The sequence below is a fragment of the Manis pentadactyla genome, chromosome 10, assembly GCF_030020395.1.
Source record: "Manis pentadactyla isolate mManPen7 chromosome 10, mManPen7.hap1, whole genome shotgun sequence".
Classification (NCBI taxonomy): domain Eukaryota; kingdom Metazoa; phylum Chordata; class Mammalia; order Pholidota; family Manidae; genus Manis; species Manis pentadactyla.
This window is the reverse complement of record NC_080028.1, coordinates 23,696,644-23,712,546: the sequence shown is the minus strand read 5'-3', so window position 1 is coordinate 23,712,546 and position 15,903 is coordinate 23,696,644. Positions and strand designations below refer to the sequence as shown.

Here is a 15,903-nt window from a genome sequence, read left to right as displayed (position 1 = left end):
CACCCTTGCAGTGTCCCCTCGCCCATTCACCTTCAGCATCACTAACTCATGGTAACAGAACCGGGACCTTAGCTTCAGGTGTGGGATAAGCTTGTAGGACAGGAGAAGACTTTGAAAGCATCATTTGGGTCCATGGATTTGTGAAAGTCTAATCATTTAGGAAAATGTGGTTATATATCAGGGATTTGAGCTGAACTTCCTCCTCTTGTATCCCTGGTTTGGAGAGCAAGTGAGAGCAGAGCCTTGAGGATCACACTGCAGTGTAGATCTGTGTCCCAAAGGTGAAACTTGCTGGGAGAGTGAGAGGAAGGGAGAAGTCTTAGGATTATAGGACTGGACAGGACCCTGTCTCTGACACCTGCCCCATCTTTTGGGTATTTGCTCCTATTTTTGACTTTTGTCACTACATTAGCATTTCTGGGGGGTATGTGACAATATACCCCCAGCTGCATTTATACCCGAAGATATCATTCCTCTCTGCTAGAGTTTATATGGCCAGGAGTGGACTCATGCTGGGCTAGTCCTCTGGGAATTTGGAATTGAGATAGTGTCTCCCTGTGGTAAGAACCATTTGTAACAGTAAAGCTGAAGGGTAATCAGACTATACAGTGTAGATGAGAGAAGCAGACATGAGATAGGAATTGATGGGCTCCACACTCCTGAGTGTCAGTCCTCTTCTGTCTGTGCACAGGTTCTGATAACTTCCCCCTATCTGTACCCTTAAAATAAACCTCCTTTTCCCTTTCTGACTTGTAGTCGTTTGGGTTGCTGTTGTTTACAGTGAGTCCTAACTAATACAACTGTGGTTCCCAAACTGTGTGCCAAAGGGCCCTGGGCCGCTACAGTGCACTCACGATGGTGCTTTGTTACTCTTATTTGGTTTAAGTTTATTCTCAGTATGTCTGTCTTTGTGCTGTATGCTCTGTGTGGGTGACAGGATTGGTGAACACTGAGGAGAGGACATAGGTTGAACAGATCATGAGGAGAACCCCTGAGGGACTGGTGGGAAGTCCTGGTGTTCAGGGTGGCCCTCTGTCGCTAATGGACGGGCAAGCAGGACAGGAAGGTCCAGTGGGTTAACGGGAGCAGGCCACGGGGAGCAGAACGCTCCCACTGGAGGTGTGGTAGGGGAGTTCATGCTGTGTCCACGAGCTGGGTAGTGAGCAAATCCAAGTGAGTGTTTCTGTTTAATGTTATTTAAAAAGCAAAACCCTAATCATGTTGAATTTTTGGTATGCAGCAGATTCAATTAAAGAGCTTAAAATATCATGTAAATAATATATTGACATTTTTGTGATCATCCTGGGAGAAATGATATGAAACAAAATTTCACATTTATAAAGTATGAGGTTACACTTTGCTAAAATTCACTTTACAAAGAACATGCCACTGGAGGGGGAAAAGGTAGCCCTGCTTTATTTAAGAAAATCACTGACAAAACAGTAAAAACCCAAAATTAAAAGAACTTTTTAGTTACAACATGTGGAGTTTTATATACTTCATTATGAATTCAATTTTAAAAAGAGAAATGTCTGAAATCAGCAATAGGCAGGCCCCTAATCCACTTTTAAGTCCTTCCCCACCAGCATGGCAGTCACGGGGTGCATACTTGTTCTGTGCCCCTGGTAAGTACGGATGGCTTGGTCACGGGACTTGTCAAAGGCAGCAAGGTCCCTGTAAAAACAAAAGAAAGAAAGATGGATAATGACTTGTTTTGGCAAATGTATTTGTGAAGTAAATGAAAAGCAAACAGATTAATCATGGATACTTATGTCATGGTTACGTGTTTTTCAGAATTCCTGCCAAATTCATAGTCAAAACATTCTTAAATTCTATCCTGTGGCAAAGATACAACTTTTCCCCTTGCACCAGGCATTCCTTTATTGTATGTCAGGCAACTGGCTCTGCCAGCTCGTTGCAACATTCAAGTCAAGTGGCTTTACCTGCTCATTTGTCCTTGCCCTTAACGTCAGGCTCTTCTCTCCTGTCCACGCCTAGTCACCAGCTACCTTTCATTTGCTTTTACACATCTTGCTGTGTATATAAGATTGTCTTTGATTTATTCTCTTTTTACCAGTGTCTAACCCTATTTGGCCTATAACAGGTAATCCATATTCTAAAGAAGCCAATGAAATTATCTCAAATTTTAAGTATCAGAAGTGTTAATTCCTATTCCAAAATTATATCTATAATCTTTAACAAATTAAAAAAATATTTATCACTTGTAGATTGCATTTTACAAAGTATTTCAGCAACAAGAAAAACATTTAAGATTTTTCTTCCCCATTCTTTATATAACTACATCGTTTAATTTGGTTCTTACTTGAATAAGGGGCGTGTAAACTTCATTCTTCCTTGTTCAGTTGCCATTTTTAGAGCTAAAGGAATTGCTTCCTCCCATTTCGATTGAATGCAGAGCCGTAACCATCTGAAAGGAGGATTTTTAGGGGGTATGAGGTAGGAAAGGAGGAAGGACAGGAAATGACAGGTATAACTGAAGATTACTTTTGTAACAATGAATAATCTCATTGCAGTTATAATGTACACGTTATATGTCTTTATGCTGAGAATCTCTTACATAGACAGTTCTACATACACAATAATTAATAATTGGAGAAGAGAAGGAAGAGCAGTTTGTTCTTGAAAAAGATCTTATGTTTTAAAGTGTGGATTATGCTGGTGCTCATGTGGTCTTGTATATGCAGTTTCTGAAGGAAACTCTGGTGTAAGCCTCACACTATAAAATTTAATTAAGAAAGATTAACCATATAGCAGAATCAGGTTTCTAACTATTCCCATTTCAGAGTTTATTTGGCCAGTTGTGGGAAAACACCTATTTACCACTGAATTTTAATTCTAATTTTTTAAGGCAAAATAAACTAAGAACACATTCTAACAAAAAGATTAATACTACCATCTCACAGATACTGCAGCTGTTCCTTAAAGATGACTGTCATTACATAGATGCAGTAAATTTGACAAGGACTTCCAAGACTCACGTATGTCTCAGACTCTGCTTTCCCTTTCTCCACCTCTTGAACTAGTTTACTTTCTTCCATAGAGGCAAGTTAAAATGATGTACCTGAATCGTATTTCAGAATTGTTAATGGCATTTAAGTTGTACACCTCTTGCATTCGCTTTATGTGCCCCAATGGAAGAGGTGCCTATGCAAAATAAAGAAGTACAACGTATCAGTTCAACAGGATTTCTTGGAAGAAAGGAGCTGGAGAGAAATTCTTAGCCAGATTAAAATCTTGAATATTTTATTATATAGAAATAAGTAACATAAAATTAAAAAAACACAGATGTACACTAAGATAAATTTTGTGCAGACTTTCTTTGGATAAGGATGTTCTACTAGGAGCAAAAGGATAATTTAATTTGTGAGGTACCTAATTTAAAAGAGAATTACTCTCCTCAGACTTACTGATAATATATAAATAACAACTTTCATACCCTTTCCAGAGTCTTTCAAGTTCTTCCTTACAACCTAGATATCTTAAGTTTATTCCATTCTCCAGATTCCTTAATTATTTCCTGATTTCCCCATAGCTTTATTTTTGTATATTTCTTTTAAAAGCCCTTTAAAATTACCTACATCCTTACAGAACAGTAGTTTTCAACTTTTATACTATAGACCCCTGTGAGAATCTGATGAATAATATGGACTCTATACTTAGAAAAAGAAATACATTTATGATATAAATACAAACTTCTATACACAACTTCAGGGGATCCTTAAACCCATGCCCATCTTAACCCATGCTGACAGGGACAAGTCTGGGTAAAGGAAAGAAGATGGGTTCGGTTTGGACGAGCAGCCAGTCAGGTGCCTGTGGGATACAGGCTGAGGTGTCACTAGGTGGATGGCCACGCTCTTCTCCAGCCACGACCTCATGTCACAGAGCTCTCAATGCATACTCGCTCACCAGCGCTGCTCTCGCTGCCTGCCTAACCCCACCTGAATTGCTTAGTCTCTGTCTCTGAGTCCTCCCTGGTAAGTCAGCAGGTTAAGGTCACCTCCTAGGTCCCCTTCTTTCCCCAGTTTCTGCCATGTCTGCTCCTGAATCATTCCAGCATGCTTCTCTCTTCCTAGTCCTGAGCCAAAGGATAGCACTACAGACATCTGTGACATTGTGGTGACTTGATGCAGTGAAAACGTATTCCCTAAGGCCCCTGCTGCTTTACACTCCTATTCCTCACTTTGTGTCGACTCCACAGGGAAGTCGGTGCAGTCTTCCATCCCTCTGCTGGTCCTCTGACCCAAGCGCTCCCCTTACTGTGGTGGCACACACCCGTCATTATCCCTCGTAAAACTCGCGGCTCCTTGCAGTCTCACATGTTCTTTTAATTACCTGGTTTGAAACCTTAAGATCTGTTTGGACGCTTTCCTGTTAGCCCCCAAATCCAGTCAGTCACAAGTCCCCGTGCTCTCACCCTGTAACCTCCCTCTCACCGGCCCCTTCTCCCCTTCCCCCCCAGGTCCCCCCTCACATCCTGCATGCTGACAATCTCCCAGCAAATGCCTGCACCAGTGTCCTCACCAGTAGACTCGTTTTCATAACCCACCACTTTATCAATGACTTTCCTGTTAAAAATATTAAATCTTTTCTTACTGACTTAAATGAAATAAAAAATTCTTAGCTTAGCACTCCAGACTCAGCACATCTGATCCCACCAGCCTGTCTAGCGTTATCTTCAACTCACACCTGACACACTGTGCATGCTCCTTCACTTGCTGCTCCCCCAGACTTGAATTTCCACCTCCCTGCTAACAGCTCCACACAAATCAAGCCCCACTCCTCCAGAACTCCTTCCTTGGTAATGCCAGTTGGAAACAAGTCCTTCTTCACTTAAGTTTTTCTTAAATCATACCTAAAATACTCCTTTTATTGCTAAATTTTGCACATGTGACCTTTCCTACTAGATTTTCTGAGGACAGTGTATTTCTTACATACAACATTGAATACATAGTAGGTATTCAACAAATGTTTTAAAATAAATGAAAGAATTTTATAAATTTTTTTCTGTTAGTTTGCACATTAATATATTTTTTCCAAGTTGGGTTTGACAAAAATGCTATGTATGCTTTTATGTTCATTTTAGTTTCTAATGTTTTGAGTTAGTACTTACTCTCTGGAGCATCTGTGCTAAAAATTCATTCAATTGATGAGAAGAGAGATCTTTCAGATCTGCTGAGTTGAATGAACTTAAATCATCTTCTTTGGCCTAAAATAAATGTTAGCTGATTATTTCCATTTGTGTACAACTTAATATTTATTGGTTTACCTGACATAAAAGTAAAAATAAAGAAAAAGAAATACAAGGACACACAAGATTATAAAAAATAAATTTGTCTTAGCTACTTTAATAATTCTGAGATTGCATTATTATAACTTTAAGAGCTGATATGACTCCTAAGATTTATATTACTTAAGAAAAATTAGACTAGTTATGGTGACAGTAAAGTAAACTTTGACATCCTTTGTACCATTCAAGATAGATTTCCAAAGTAAAGACACATTACAAAAGGCTTGTCAACTAATTCATAGACCAGTACAAAAATTTGGGTAAAGGATCAAATTGCATATCTTTTAAAATATCACACTTATAAAATTTATAAGACCACAAACTGATGTTTCCCTCCATCCCCACATATCCTGTTTTCCCCACTTAATCTTGGAAGTCATCTAAGAAAAAGAAAAGTGGGTTTGTACTTCCCAATTTAGAATTCATTGCTAAAAATCTCTGAGGATATGATTAAAGAATATTAAAACTTATCAAAATAAATATTTTTAAATATTTTAAAATTAGTTTAAAATTCTTTTAACATAGGATTTCTTTTAATTTTAAATAAATATATGCAAATGTTAAAAAATCAAATAGGACAAAATGAAAAATTTCTGCTTTTGCTTCCTGTCTTCAAGTCCCATTCCTCAGTAACCAATATTAATAGTTCCTTGTATATCCTTCCAGAAAATTTTATGTGTGCATATATATCCTTGTAAGGATATGTGTTATTTTACACCTTCCTTCCCTGTCAGAATTCCCCTTAATATTGGAACTTCTTCTCTCCTTAGAACCTCACCTTAGTATCAGAACTTACAGATCTCATTCTCTGTTCAAAAACATGCAAATTTAAACTATCTAGTAAGGATATATTTATCTGTGGTAAAAACATAAAAAGCAAGGAAATGATAAACCAAAACTCAAGGTAATGTTATCTTGATGGGAAGGCAAGGCAGGTAGAGGTGGGGATGAGACAGGCAGGGGTGCTTCAAAGGTACTGGTGAGGTTTTATTTCTTACATTAGTGGTAGGTACCCAGATATTGCTTTACAGTTGATTTTTATACCTTGCAAATAAGCTACATATGTATTATCTTTTGCATTAATTTGAGGAAAACACTTGAGAAATCAAAGGCATAAGGCAAAGAGAGAACGAGTGATTACAATGTCCTCCATCTGCTCTGACACTGCCTGCTCCTGTTGATACTGAACTACTTGTAATTATCCACCTTAGCTGCTGAGCCTAAAGTAAAAAGCAGAAATCAGGAGCAATAGCTGTTTTACTAGGTAAACTGGAATAAATTTTTCAAATTTAAACAAGAGGTCCTAACATACGTTGTTAAGAGATTGTTTCCCTTGGACATCTCTTAACACTTTTCTCCATGTCGAGTCTGCAAACCATACAAAACATACAGGTTGAGGCACCAGTAGGAGAGCAAAATATTATCTGTGGCTCTTACCAGATAATAAAGATGCATTGCCAGATTACCCTTCCTTGGATAGAAATAATTAAACCTTTCTAAATTATTTAGACAGAGTACCTAATGAAGCCACTCCTCCCATCAGAACTCAACACCCCTGGTCACCACTGTCACAACACTGAGCACAGGACGCCCAACCAACTCCAGGCAAAGTATAGACAGTGGAGGTATCTATGTGCACAGGCAGCTGCTTAGACACTGTATTTTCATACAAAAAAAAAAATCTTGAACTTAGATCTAAAAAGTAATGCTCTAATATTGTTATGATGTTATGAGAATCTCCAAAAAGATGTCTATATTTTGTTTTAAATTACAGTTTCTTTTCCCTTGGTTTGTTATTTCATTTTCCTGACTTGGCTTTTCTTCCTTCTTTTGGCTGTAGGTGGTTCCCCCCAAACCTGGACCTTTCTATGCCTGTTTCTTATTCTCCACATATAATCAGTTTCTAATTTCCTAACTAGCTGTAAAATTAAACCTCAAAAATCTTTCAATCTATGAATATTTCTTCCTGCACTGTTCTAATTCAAACTCCTCAAGACTTCTTATCTGAACTATTACTGATACCTTCTTAACTAGCCTTCTAACTGGAACTTTTCCATCTTAATCGATCCCATATATTACACTGCATGATTAATGGTCTTAATATACAACTCTGATCATTTTGTTTGCAATTCAAAAACCTTTATGGATCCACTGCTGCCTACAGATTATATTTTAAATTCCTTAGCCTGATAATTCAAGATCCTCCATGACAAGAAACTAATTTCTCTCTCCAACTTTGTTTTCCTTCCACTAATTCAGATATTTAGATAACAGTGATAAATGTGGATGGCCCTGGGGGATATAGAGATAAATAAAAACAATTCTTGCTCTAACAGAGCTTATAGCCAGGTGAAAGAAATAGAGAAATAAACAAAACAGTAAATGCTTTCTTAAATGAGCTCCACTAAAAACACTCAATATACTCCCCCTGTAAAATGAACTGATGGATGTCCAGGGCATGCAAGACGCTCAGAATGAGTGACCACCCCTCTAGTGCCTGTGCTTTTCTGATCCCAACTGTTGACTTATGTGTTAGCCAAATCAGCTATAATTGTTTCCAAATGTGTTAGTCAGTTGTAATTACGAAATCTTATTAAATACTAGGTAAGTTGATGAAAGAGGAGAGCAGAAAGAAAGTTTATTAAGTTTATTGCTCTAGAAATACCAAGTAAACACTAACTTAAAAATTGCCATAGAAAAAAGGTTGCTGTGGAATTTGTAGACAAGTTCCTTGGAAAACATTAGCATAGCAATAGGAAAAATCTAGATGAATCCACAGATTGCTTTGTGAGTATATTTAAATTCCATTTCCATTTTAAAGAAACTAAAACTGGCAGTTACAGGTATATTATGAATGCAGTTTATGCAGATGATACACAGCCTTGGCCTGTAGTTTGAGTAAATTATGTTTTAAGTTAAAATGTCTCGTGGTTGGTTTTCATGACATTTTTGCCTTAGCCAGTGTTTTCAGTTAACTGATTGGGTGATTCAGCTGGTGACTGGTTCCAATCTGATAAGAGTACTTTAATTACGGCCCAGTAAAAGCCAGCAATGACACCATAGTGCTGTTTATAGGATTCTATGGGAGGTTAGGAAAGAAAGCCTTACTTAGCCTGGGGTGGGGAGAGAAAGGGTGGATTCTATGGGAGGTGAGGAAAGAAAGCCTTACTTAGCAGGGTGGGCAGCATTGTGGAAGGTGGGAAGGAGTGGAATACCACCACCCTCATGGAACTGCCAGTCAGTCAGAACGGCTACAGCCCCAGGTCAGGATGGGCGCTGGGCTGAGAGATGAACCTGAAGAACAGGCTTTAAGCTCTATCCAGGCTGAGCTCACCTCTCCATGCAGGCTCTGGGTTTTGTTGCCGCTTGGACTCAAAACCTTGGTTTAAACACTGTCCTCCCACCCAGAATGTCCTCCTTGACCTCATTCATGTCCAAACCACATTCAAACCCAGCTGACACACCCTCTCCTGGAGAAAGCTCTCCTTGATGCTGCAGCCAGTCCGCCGCCCCACCCCCTGGGGGAGTATTGGCTCCTTCTGTTGACTTCTTACTACTTCTGTATCTTTTTCCTGCTCCTCATCACTAACTGTTGAGCATGGGTTATTTATGTAGGAATTAGTTTATTTAATTAAACTATGGCTGCTTTGAAGGCATGTCCATCTCTAACTCTCATAGTGTATGGTATAGCTTTTTGTATGTAGAAGGATGTTAAAGAATATTGGTTGAATAAACTTTAGAAATGTTTCAAAAGGCAGCATCTAAATTTGCTGCAGATAATGGGAGGAAAGGCAGCAAAATAGGCTACTCTAAAAGTGCTCCTTTTGTATATTGATTATTTTGAACTGTAGGCCTGTGACAAATAGCAAATGCAGGGAGAGGCTTTTTCTGAACTCACCTTATCTGCCTAAAGACAGAGCCTCCAAAAGGAGCTCAATGTCCCTTGCCCAGGAGTTTCATCAGCCAAGGAAGACTGACCATAGAAGGGGAACCTACAGGTTTCCCTGTCCAGACAGACTTCGTCACAAATGACCACACCTCCCATCTGTTCTTCTAAGGGCCCATTCATCTTTCCTAAAAATCATTTACTCTCCCCTAAGAGGCCTACATCTCTTCTCCCCTTTTTCTATTAAAATGGTAATATAATTCTGAATTTGAGCCACGGCTGTGGAGCATAGCTAACCCTTTCGTTGGCCCTCAAAACCAAATGGGATAAGAGGCCTTTGACTGATGAGCAGAAAATACCTTCCACTAGAAAATTACTTAGCTCTGGTTTCATAAGGGACAGTACTCATTTTCCCCTGGGTACGTCCCATGTATACATGGAGATATACATGTGAATAAATTTGTTTTTCTCTTAATCTTTGACTACAGGGGTCTCAGCTAAGAACTCAGAGGGCAGAGGGAATATTATTTTTCCTCCCCTACAAGCGTTATTCCTACATTTTCTGGTATGTTCCCTCAAAAAACTTTCTGGGCGCATCTTGTTCCAGCTTCTCTAAGGTTACATTTCAGTTACACATGAAGAGCCTCCTCTTGAGCAAGTCTGACAGACGTGAACAGTAACCCAGATAGAGAACAACTGCCTCAATTCTACCCTTAACAGTTGGCATTAGTGCTCACCCAGGATCATTTTAGATTTACCTGGTTGTGTGAAGTAGTGTATTATGAATGATTTATGAGGGAAGAAGAAAGGGAAAATGCAGTATTTATGCATGCCTTTTTTAAAGAATCAAAACAAAGCAAGAAAATCCAGAACCAATACCATCAAACACCTACTATTTTTCCCCTCAAACTAAACTTTTACACATTGGGGGCTGGTATAATATCACTTTGGACTTGACTTATGAATAGCCCTTCCCTGTACATGAGTTTGAGAATGAAGTACTATCCCCCACACCAGTCCCTGCTACCACCTTCATGAGTACAGACATATTTGCATGATTCAGAAACGAGCCAAAGATCACACGCTGCTACTCACAGTGATCCATTTTTGACTTAAGGCAATACAAGCGTTTGTCAGAGTCATATCATAACTGCAAAGATGAAAAAATAATAGACATTAAATTCATAAAATCCACATGCTTATGCACTTTTGAAGTTATAGAACAAACTCAGAGTTCTCTTTAAATAAAGATAAAGCACTCCAGAGTGATGAAATAGGAAATATTAACCTGAGTTAAATATTACTGGCATCATCTCAAAACTTGAAGTCCAAGTGGATACCAAATTAATCAAACACCTGATTATCCTTCAGAGAGAATGCTAAAACAACTCAGCAAAGACCATCACGCTTCAGAAGTAAAGCTGAAGGAGGGGGGTACTTGAGAAGGAGCTGGGACGCCACTGAGCATGTGAATGTTTACTGCGTGGCAGAAACAGTTCTAGGCTCTTGGGGTGATACGATACACACCACAGTCCTTGCCCTTTGGATTTTACTTTCCATTGTTCCAACAGTCTGACCACCCAACAAAGCTGGGAGAACCCGTGCTACAGGCGCCATTCCAGACACTGGAGAAATAATGTTGTCACAGGACCCTGGGGAAACTCCAATATCATGTAATGATTTTGTTCCTCTTTTTTTTTTTTTCAGAAGAAAGTGGAAATAACAAACTCTGAGCATTAAGAAAGCAAAGCAAGTTACACCAAGATTTCCGTGTTCTCAACTTAAAAAATAAACCATGTTTTGCAACAATGGAAGAAACTGTGCAAAATTCTTGTAAAACATCCCTCTGTGTCCATAAATCATGCTTGCTTGCCATGAAATGTTTCTGTTGGAGAATAGAAGATTGCTTGTCCCTTAGGGCCTAAATGAAGTAAGTTTGATTAGAAGTGACCACTGAACATGCTTCAAGAGAGTCTGTGCCTCACTCAGGTGAGATAATAAAGAGGCCAAAGCAGCAAGTTCCTTTAAAGTAGCTGCCATTTTATCTTTATGAAGTAGTCGGCTGTGGAGTATAGGTAAACCCTTTCATTTGCCCTCAAAATCAAATGGGATGAGAGGCCTTTGACTGCTCAGCAGAAAATACGTTCCACTAAAAAATTACTTAGCTCTGGTTTCATAAGGGACAGTAAAAAACCCTTTGACTAGCCTGTTTCTTGGTACCCTGACATTTCCTTCTCATTGTAATGAAAAGAATTAGGTGAGAATTAGCCTAGGGAGGGGAAGTAACCCAAACATAATAATAATAATAATAATAATCCATACATAATCCATAAATAATACGGCAAGGTCCTAAGAGAAATAAAGGGTAAAGCCAGATATGAGGCCTGCTCCAAAGGTGTGAAGGAGAAAACTTTAATAATCACACAAATAAATGTAAAATTACTATCGTGGCAACAGCTGTGAAGAGACAATGCACAGCAGCAAGAAACCCTAAATGGGAATCTTGACCTGGTCAGAGAGGCCAAGGAATTCTTCCATGATGGAGTGGTTGTAGAGCTGAGATTCAAATGAACTGGGTAGAGTGCTCCAGGTGGAGGGAACAGCATGTTCCTGGCTGGATGCAGTTCTTAGCATCCTAATATAATGCTTGGAAGGCCAGGGTTCAGGTTTCTGATTTGAGGAATGTGTTAAGTTTAAAAAGCAGTATCCTGGAGAGGTTAAGATGACCAGGGTTTGAATCTCAACTCTCCTTACTTACTGTGTAAATCTAGGCAAGACCCTTCTCTTGCTAAACCTAATTTGCTACCTCCAGAAGTAGGGATGGTAACTTACAACACTGTTACAATGATTAACACAATACTTATAAAAGTTATTTTTCTTATTGCAAAGGTTTTAAAGGAAAGGGCAATATCTTAGTCTTCTCTCTCACCATCCTTGTGCAGAAAGAAAACACTCAACAATTACTTGGAATGAACTGAACAAATTTATAATATCATGGGAATTATTCTTTGACTTCAGGATTAAGGTTCATCTAAGAAGTCTACTCTCATCACTAACTAGTAACAGCTTAAGGGAGGCATAAAACCCTTTCAGCTATTTTGAGGAACTCTAGGCATTAGGAGGAATGAGAAGGAAATCATTAATGTAAGTACTGACTTGAGGTCTACTGGGGGCAGTCCAGGAGAGTAGAGCCAGGCATTCCAATCAACCTGATTGAGAATATCAACCTGTGAACAGTAAAAGCATCCAGTTTGCTACAGAACAACCTTTTTTTTGGGGAAAAAAATCTGAAATAGACTTCTGGTCCTCAAATCTGTAATTGTCTACACTGACATGTTGAGACAATTTCTAAGTCTCTTTGCAAAAATAAAATTGTATTAATCAGTAGTGTTCTATTAAATAATTAAAATAGAAAAATTAAGTACATACAAAAATAAATTTCTGGAACACACTAATGATCTCTCTGAAATAGGAATATCCTACACATTAGTTCATGTTGTTGAGATCACATTTTAAATAGAAAATATAATGAAAGGTTGAATCTTAAACTCTAAACCATTACTACCCTTAAGGAATTCAAATCAGCCTACCAAATAGCCGTTAAATAAAGATGTATTTGGCATGAAAAATAAGAAAGCTTCTGAAGGCCAACCTTATCTTTAAAGTGGGAATACAGGAAATCCTTCCAGTCATCAGTGGTTATGCTCTTATAGGAAAATTTTTCAATATAGGCCTTCAGGAATCCTAGGAAAACCTCTAAGAGTTGAAAGAAAAAAAAAAAAAGGAAAGGAAAGAAAAAAGAGAAGTCAAAAAAGAGAAGTAACGGTAATGATTTAACTTTTTCTTGGTGCTTGCCATTGTACTACTAACTATGAAGAATAAAGAACTTCAGAGATTAGGGAAACCAGTGAGTGTGTTAAGAGTGAAAGAATGTTTAAAAAAAAGGGCAAGACACTAGTTAGGCTTTGAAGAATATATGTAATTTGGTGGAAGGAGAAAAGAAATCCTATTTACAGGTAAGGGGATGACACAATGAAGTGACACAATGCAGAAACAGAAAAGGAATCTACAACACAAGTTCTGAAAGCAAGGACCCTAGTGTGACTATTAAGCAGGAAAGTAAGATTTGCAGACAGAATGGGTACAGGTGTGGGAGGGCTTTCAAAGTCAGCAAAGAACACCTAAACACCCACCAACAAGGGCAGGTTATAAAAACTCGTACATCCATATAATGAAATGCTGTGATGGCAATGAAAAACATAAGATAGATTTATTTGTAAGTTCTGACATAGGCCACTGAAATACTGCAGGATTTAAAAAAAACATGTAGAATAAATACATAGTATATACCTCACAACTTTCAATGAGTACATACTATTTTCCTAATTTTTAAAATACTCATGAATTTTTTTTAAGTGAAGCAGAACAATTAACAACTCAGCAGTTAGTCAAAGTATTAAGTAGAGAGGTAACATTAGAAAAATGATACAGATTTCTTGAGCAGCTACAGAGAGAATGAACTATGAACTGGAAGAATTAAATGGAGTAAAAGCAACAGTTAAAAATTCTTTCTTATTTTTAACATTACCCTAAAAAAAAATTAGAAAATGCCAACTACTTGCCTGGTCCTCCAAGAAGTTGTTCAAGGTAAAAGAGTAAAGCGAAGCCCTTTTCATAGGGAACTGAAGAATATGCTACGTCAGGGTCTACATTCGTCAGATCAACCACAAGTTTGGTGAAAGGATGTGTATCCCCAAAAGTCTTCATCTGCAAACACAGCATTAGATGAATGTTCAGGTATATAGACTGATAACCAGCAAACAAATTAATAAGGAAGTATTCACCCAGGGGCATAACTCTAGGGGAGTCTAGAACATAACCTGAGAGACTGGAAATTGCAGGACATGTTAGAATAAATTTCTGGAATGGCTACTTGTGTAATGCTTTGTGATATCTTTTGCTCAAGAGAGGCTTTATTATTTTTATTTTTATTTTTTATTAAGGTATCACTGATACACAACCTTATGAAGGGTTCACATGAGCAACATTGTGGTCACAACATTCACCCATATTATCAAGTCCCCTGGACACCCCATTGCAGTCACTGTCCATCAGCACAGTAAGATGCTATAGAGTCACTACTTGTCTTCTCCATGCTTTATACTGCCTTCCCCATGACCCACCCAGATTATGTGTGCTAATCATAATAAGAGTAGGCTTTATTCTTATGAAAGACTAGAAAAATGTTTCAAACCCTGGTCAGCAAATTCAGCTTTCTGGATATAGCACTTTAAAATGACATAAATCTACCAAATAAAATTCAAATTGACTATTAATTGCATAGCTCAATGAGATCCTATGGTCATGAACATGACCTTACACAGGATAATGATTACCATGTATCAGTAGGGTATTATGCCCACATACGCTTGATTTTCCATACTATACAAATGACTTTCTTTAGAGGATTAAAAATGGCGGTGTGAGGTGAGACAGAGCCTCCTCCCAAAACCACATATAATACGAAAATATACTGAATAAAACTAATCCTAAAGGACCAACAGGAAGGAAGGCTGCACCAGACTGCATACACCTGGAGAAAGGAGTAGGCCTCACAGAACAGGGTAACATACCAAAGCATGATCTGGTGGGACCCAAGCCCTTCTCCAACCCCAGCTCACTGGTGGGAGGAAGAGAAATGGAGCAGCGAGTGGGTGGAAGCCTTGGACTGCTGAACACCCAGCCCTGGAGATCTGCTCTGGGAGCACGAAACTACATTGCATGGTGCTCTGGAGATTAGTGGGGTTGGAAAGCTAAGACAGGCGGAATACTTGGAGAGACTGAGATTCCAGCTGCTTGTGGAAAATAGGGATCCACATCCAGCTGCTCTGGGACAAAAGAAAGGCAGGCAGTCTGAGAAACTTCCTAACAGCAAGAGGGCTGCTAAAGGGGCAAGGATTGCACAGAGCTTGATGCTCAGGAGAAAGAACCAGTAGACAAAATTGTTCAGGCACACTCTGCCTAACAGGTTGGGGACTTTTAGGAGCTTCAGGCACTCCATCCTCCTGGCTGGTTACACAGCTCTGAGGCCCCCACCATGATACGCAGCCTGCTGCACCTTCCTCCCGTCCAGCACCGACTTCCAAACCGGCTCCTCCCTACCCTGGCATCAGGACAGCCAGAAGGAGGCCTCACCTAGGGCAGCTACAAACTCAAAGTAAAGAACCTTACACCTGTGTGCTCAGACCACTGGTTCTGGCAGTGGAGACATGTACAGCAGCCAGGAGGCAGGAAAAAGCTCTTTCCTCCCCACAGGAACCAGCACTGCTCCCGTGTGACCAGCAACATTGCTCTAGGGTCTAAGCAGCTCCAGAGACTAGAGCTTCTGGAAAGTAGAGTGCGCCACATACAAATATGAAACATTAAAGGAAACTGGTTCAAACCAAAATCCCACAAAAACCAGAGAAAGAACCAAATGAAACTGAACTCATCAATCTTCCTGAAAGACATTTCAAAATCAAAATAATAAACATGCTCATGAAGATACAGAAAAATATTCAAGAACTCAGGATAGAATTCAGGACCAAGATTCAATCATAAGGAATGCAATATCTGAAATGACACATACAATGGAGGGATATAAAAGCAGATTAAATGTAGTAGAAGAGATGGTAAAAGGAAGAGAAATTAGACAACAGGAATACAA

The 15,903-nt window shown here is 38.9% G+C and overlaps 1 protein-coding gene across 2 annotated transcripts in view; it reads right to left on the bottom strand.

Annotated features, from left to right (window-relative positions):
• Positions 1–1,390: 1,390 nt before the first annotated feature.
• The window catches only part of LTA4H (leukotriene A4 hydrolase), a 48,653-nt gene continuing 34,140 nt past the window's right edge, over positions 1,391–15,903 (bottom strand). The window contains exons 12-19 of one of the 2 annotated variants that reach the window (XM_036891331.2): positions 13,820–13,964; positions 12,850–12,953; positions 12,354–12,424; positions 10,293–10,347; positions 5,135–5,230; positions 3,083–3,165; positions 2,324–2,428; positions 1,391–1,674 (exon numbers count right to left, since the gene is read on the bottom strand). In XM_036891331.2, the coding sequence (XP_036747226.2) occupies positions 1,557–1,674; positions 2,324–2,428; positions 3,083–3,165; positions 5,135–5,230; positions 10,293–10,347; positions 12,354–12,424; positions 12,850–12,953; positions 13,820–13,964 (777 nt within the window). In that variant the 3' untranslated portion in view covers positions 1,391–1,556. Of the gene's footprint in view, positions 1,675–2,323; positions 2,429–3,082; positions 3,166–5,134; positions 5,231–10,292; positions 10,348–12,353; positions 12,425–12,849; positions 12,954–13,819; positions 13,965–15,903 lie in introns of those variants that run through there. The other variant, XM_036891334.2, reaches the window with a different exon arrangement.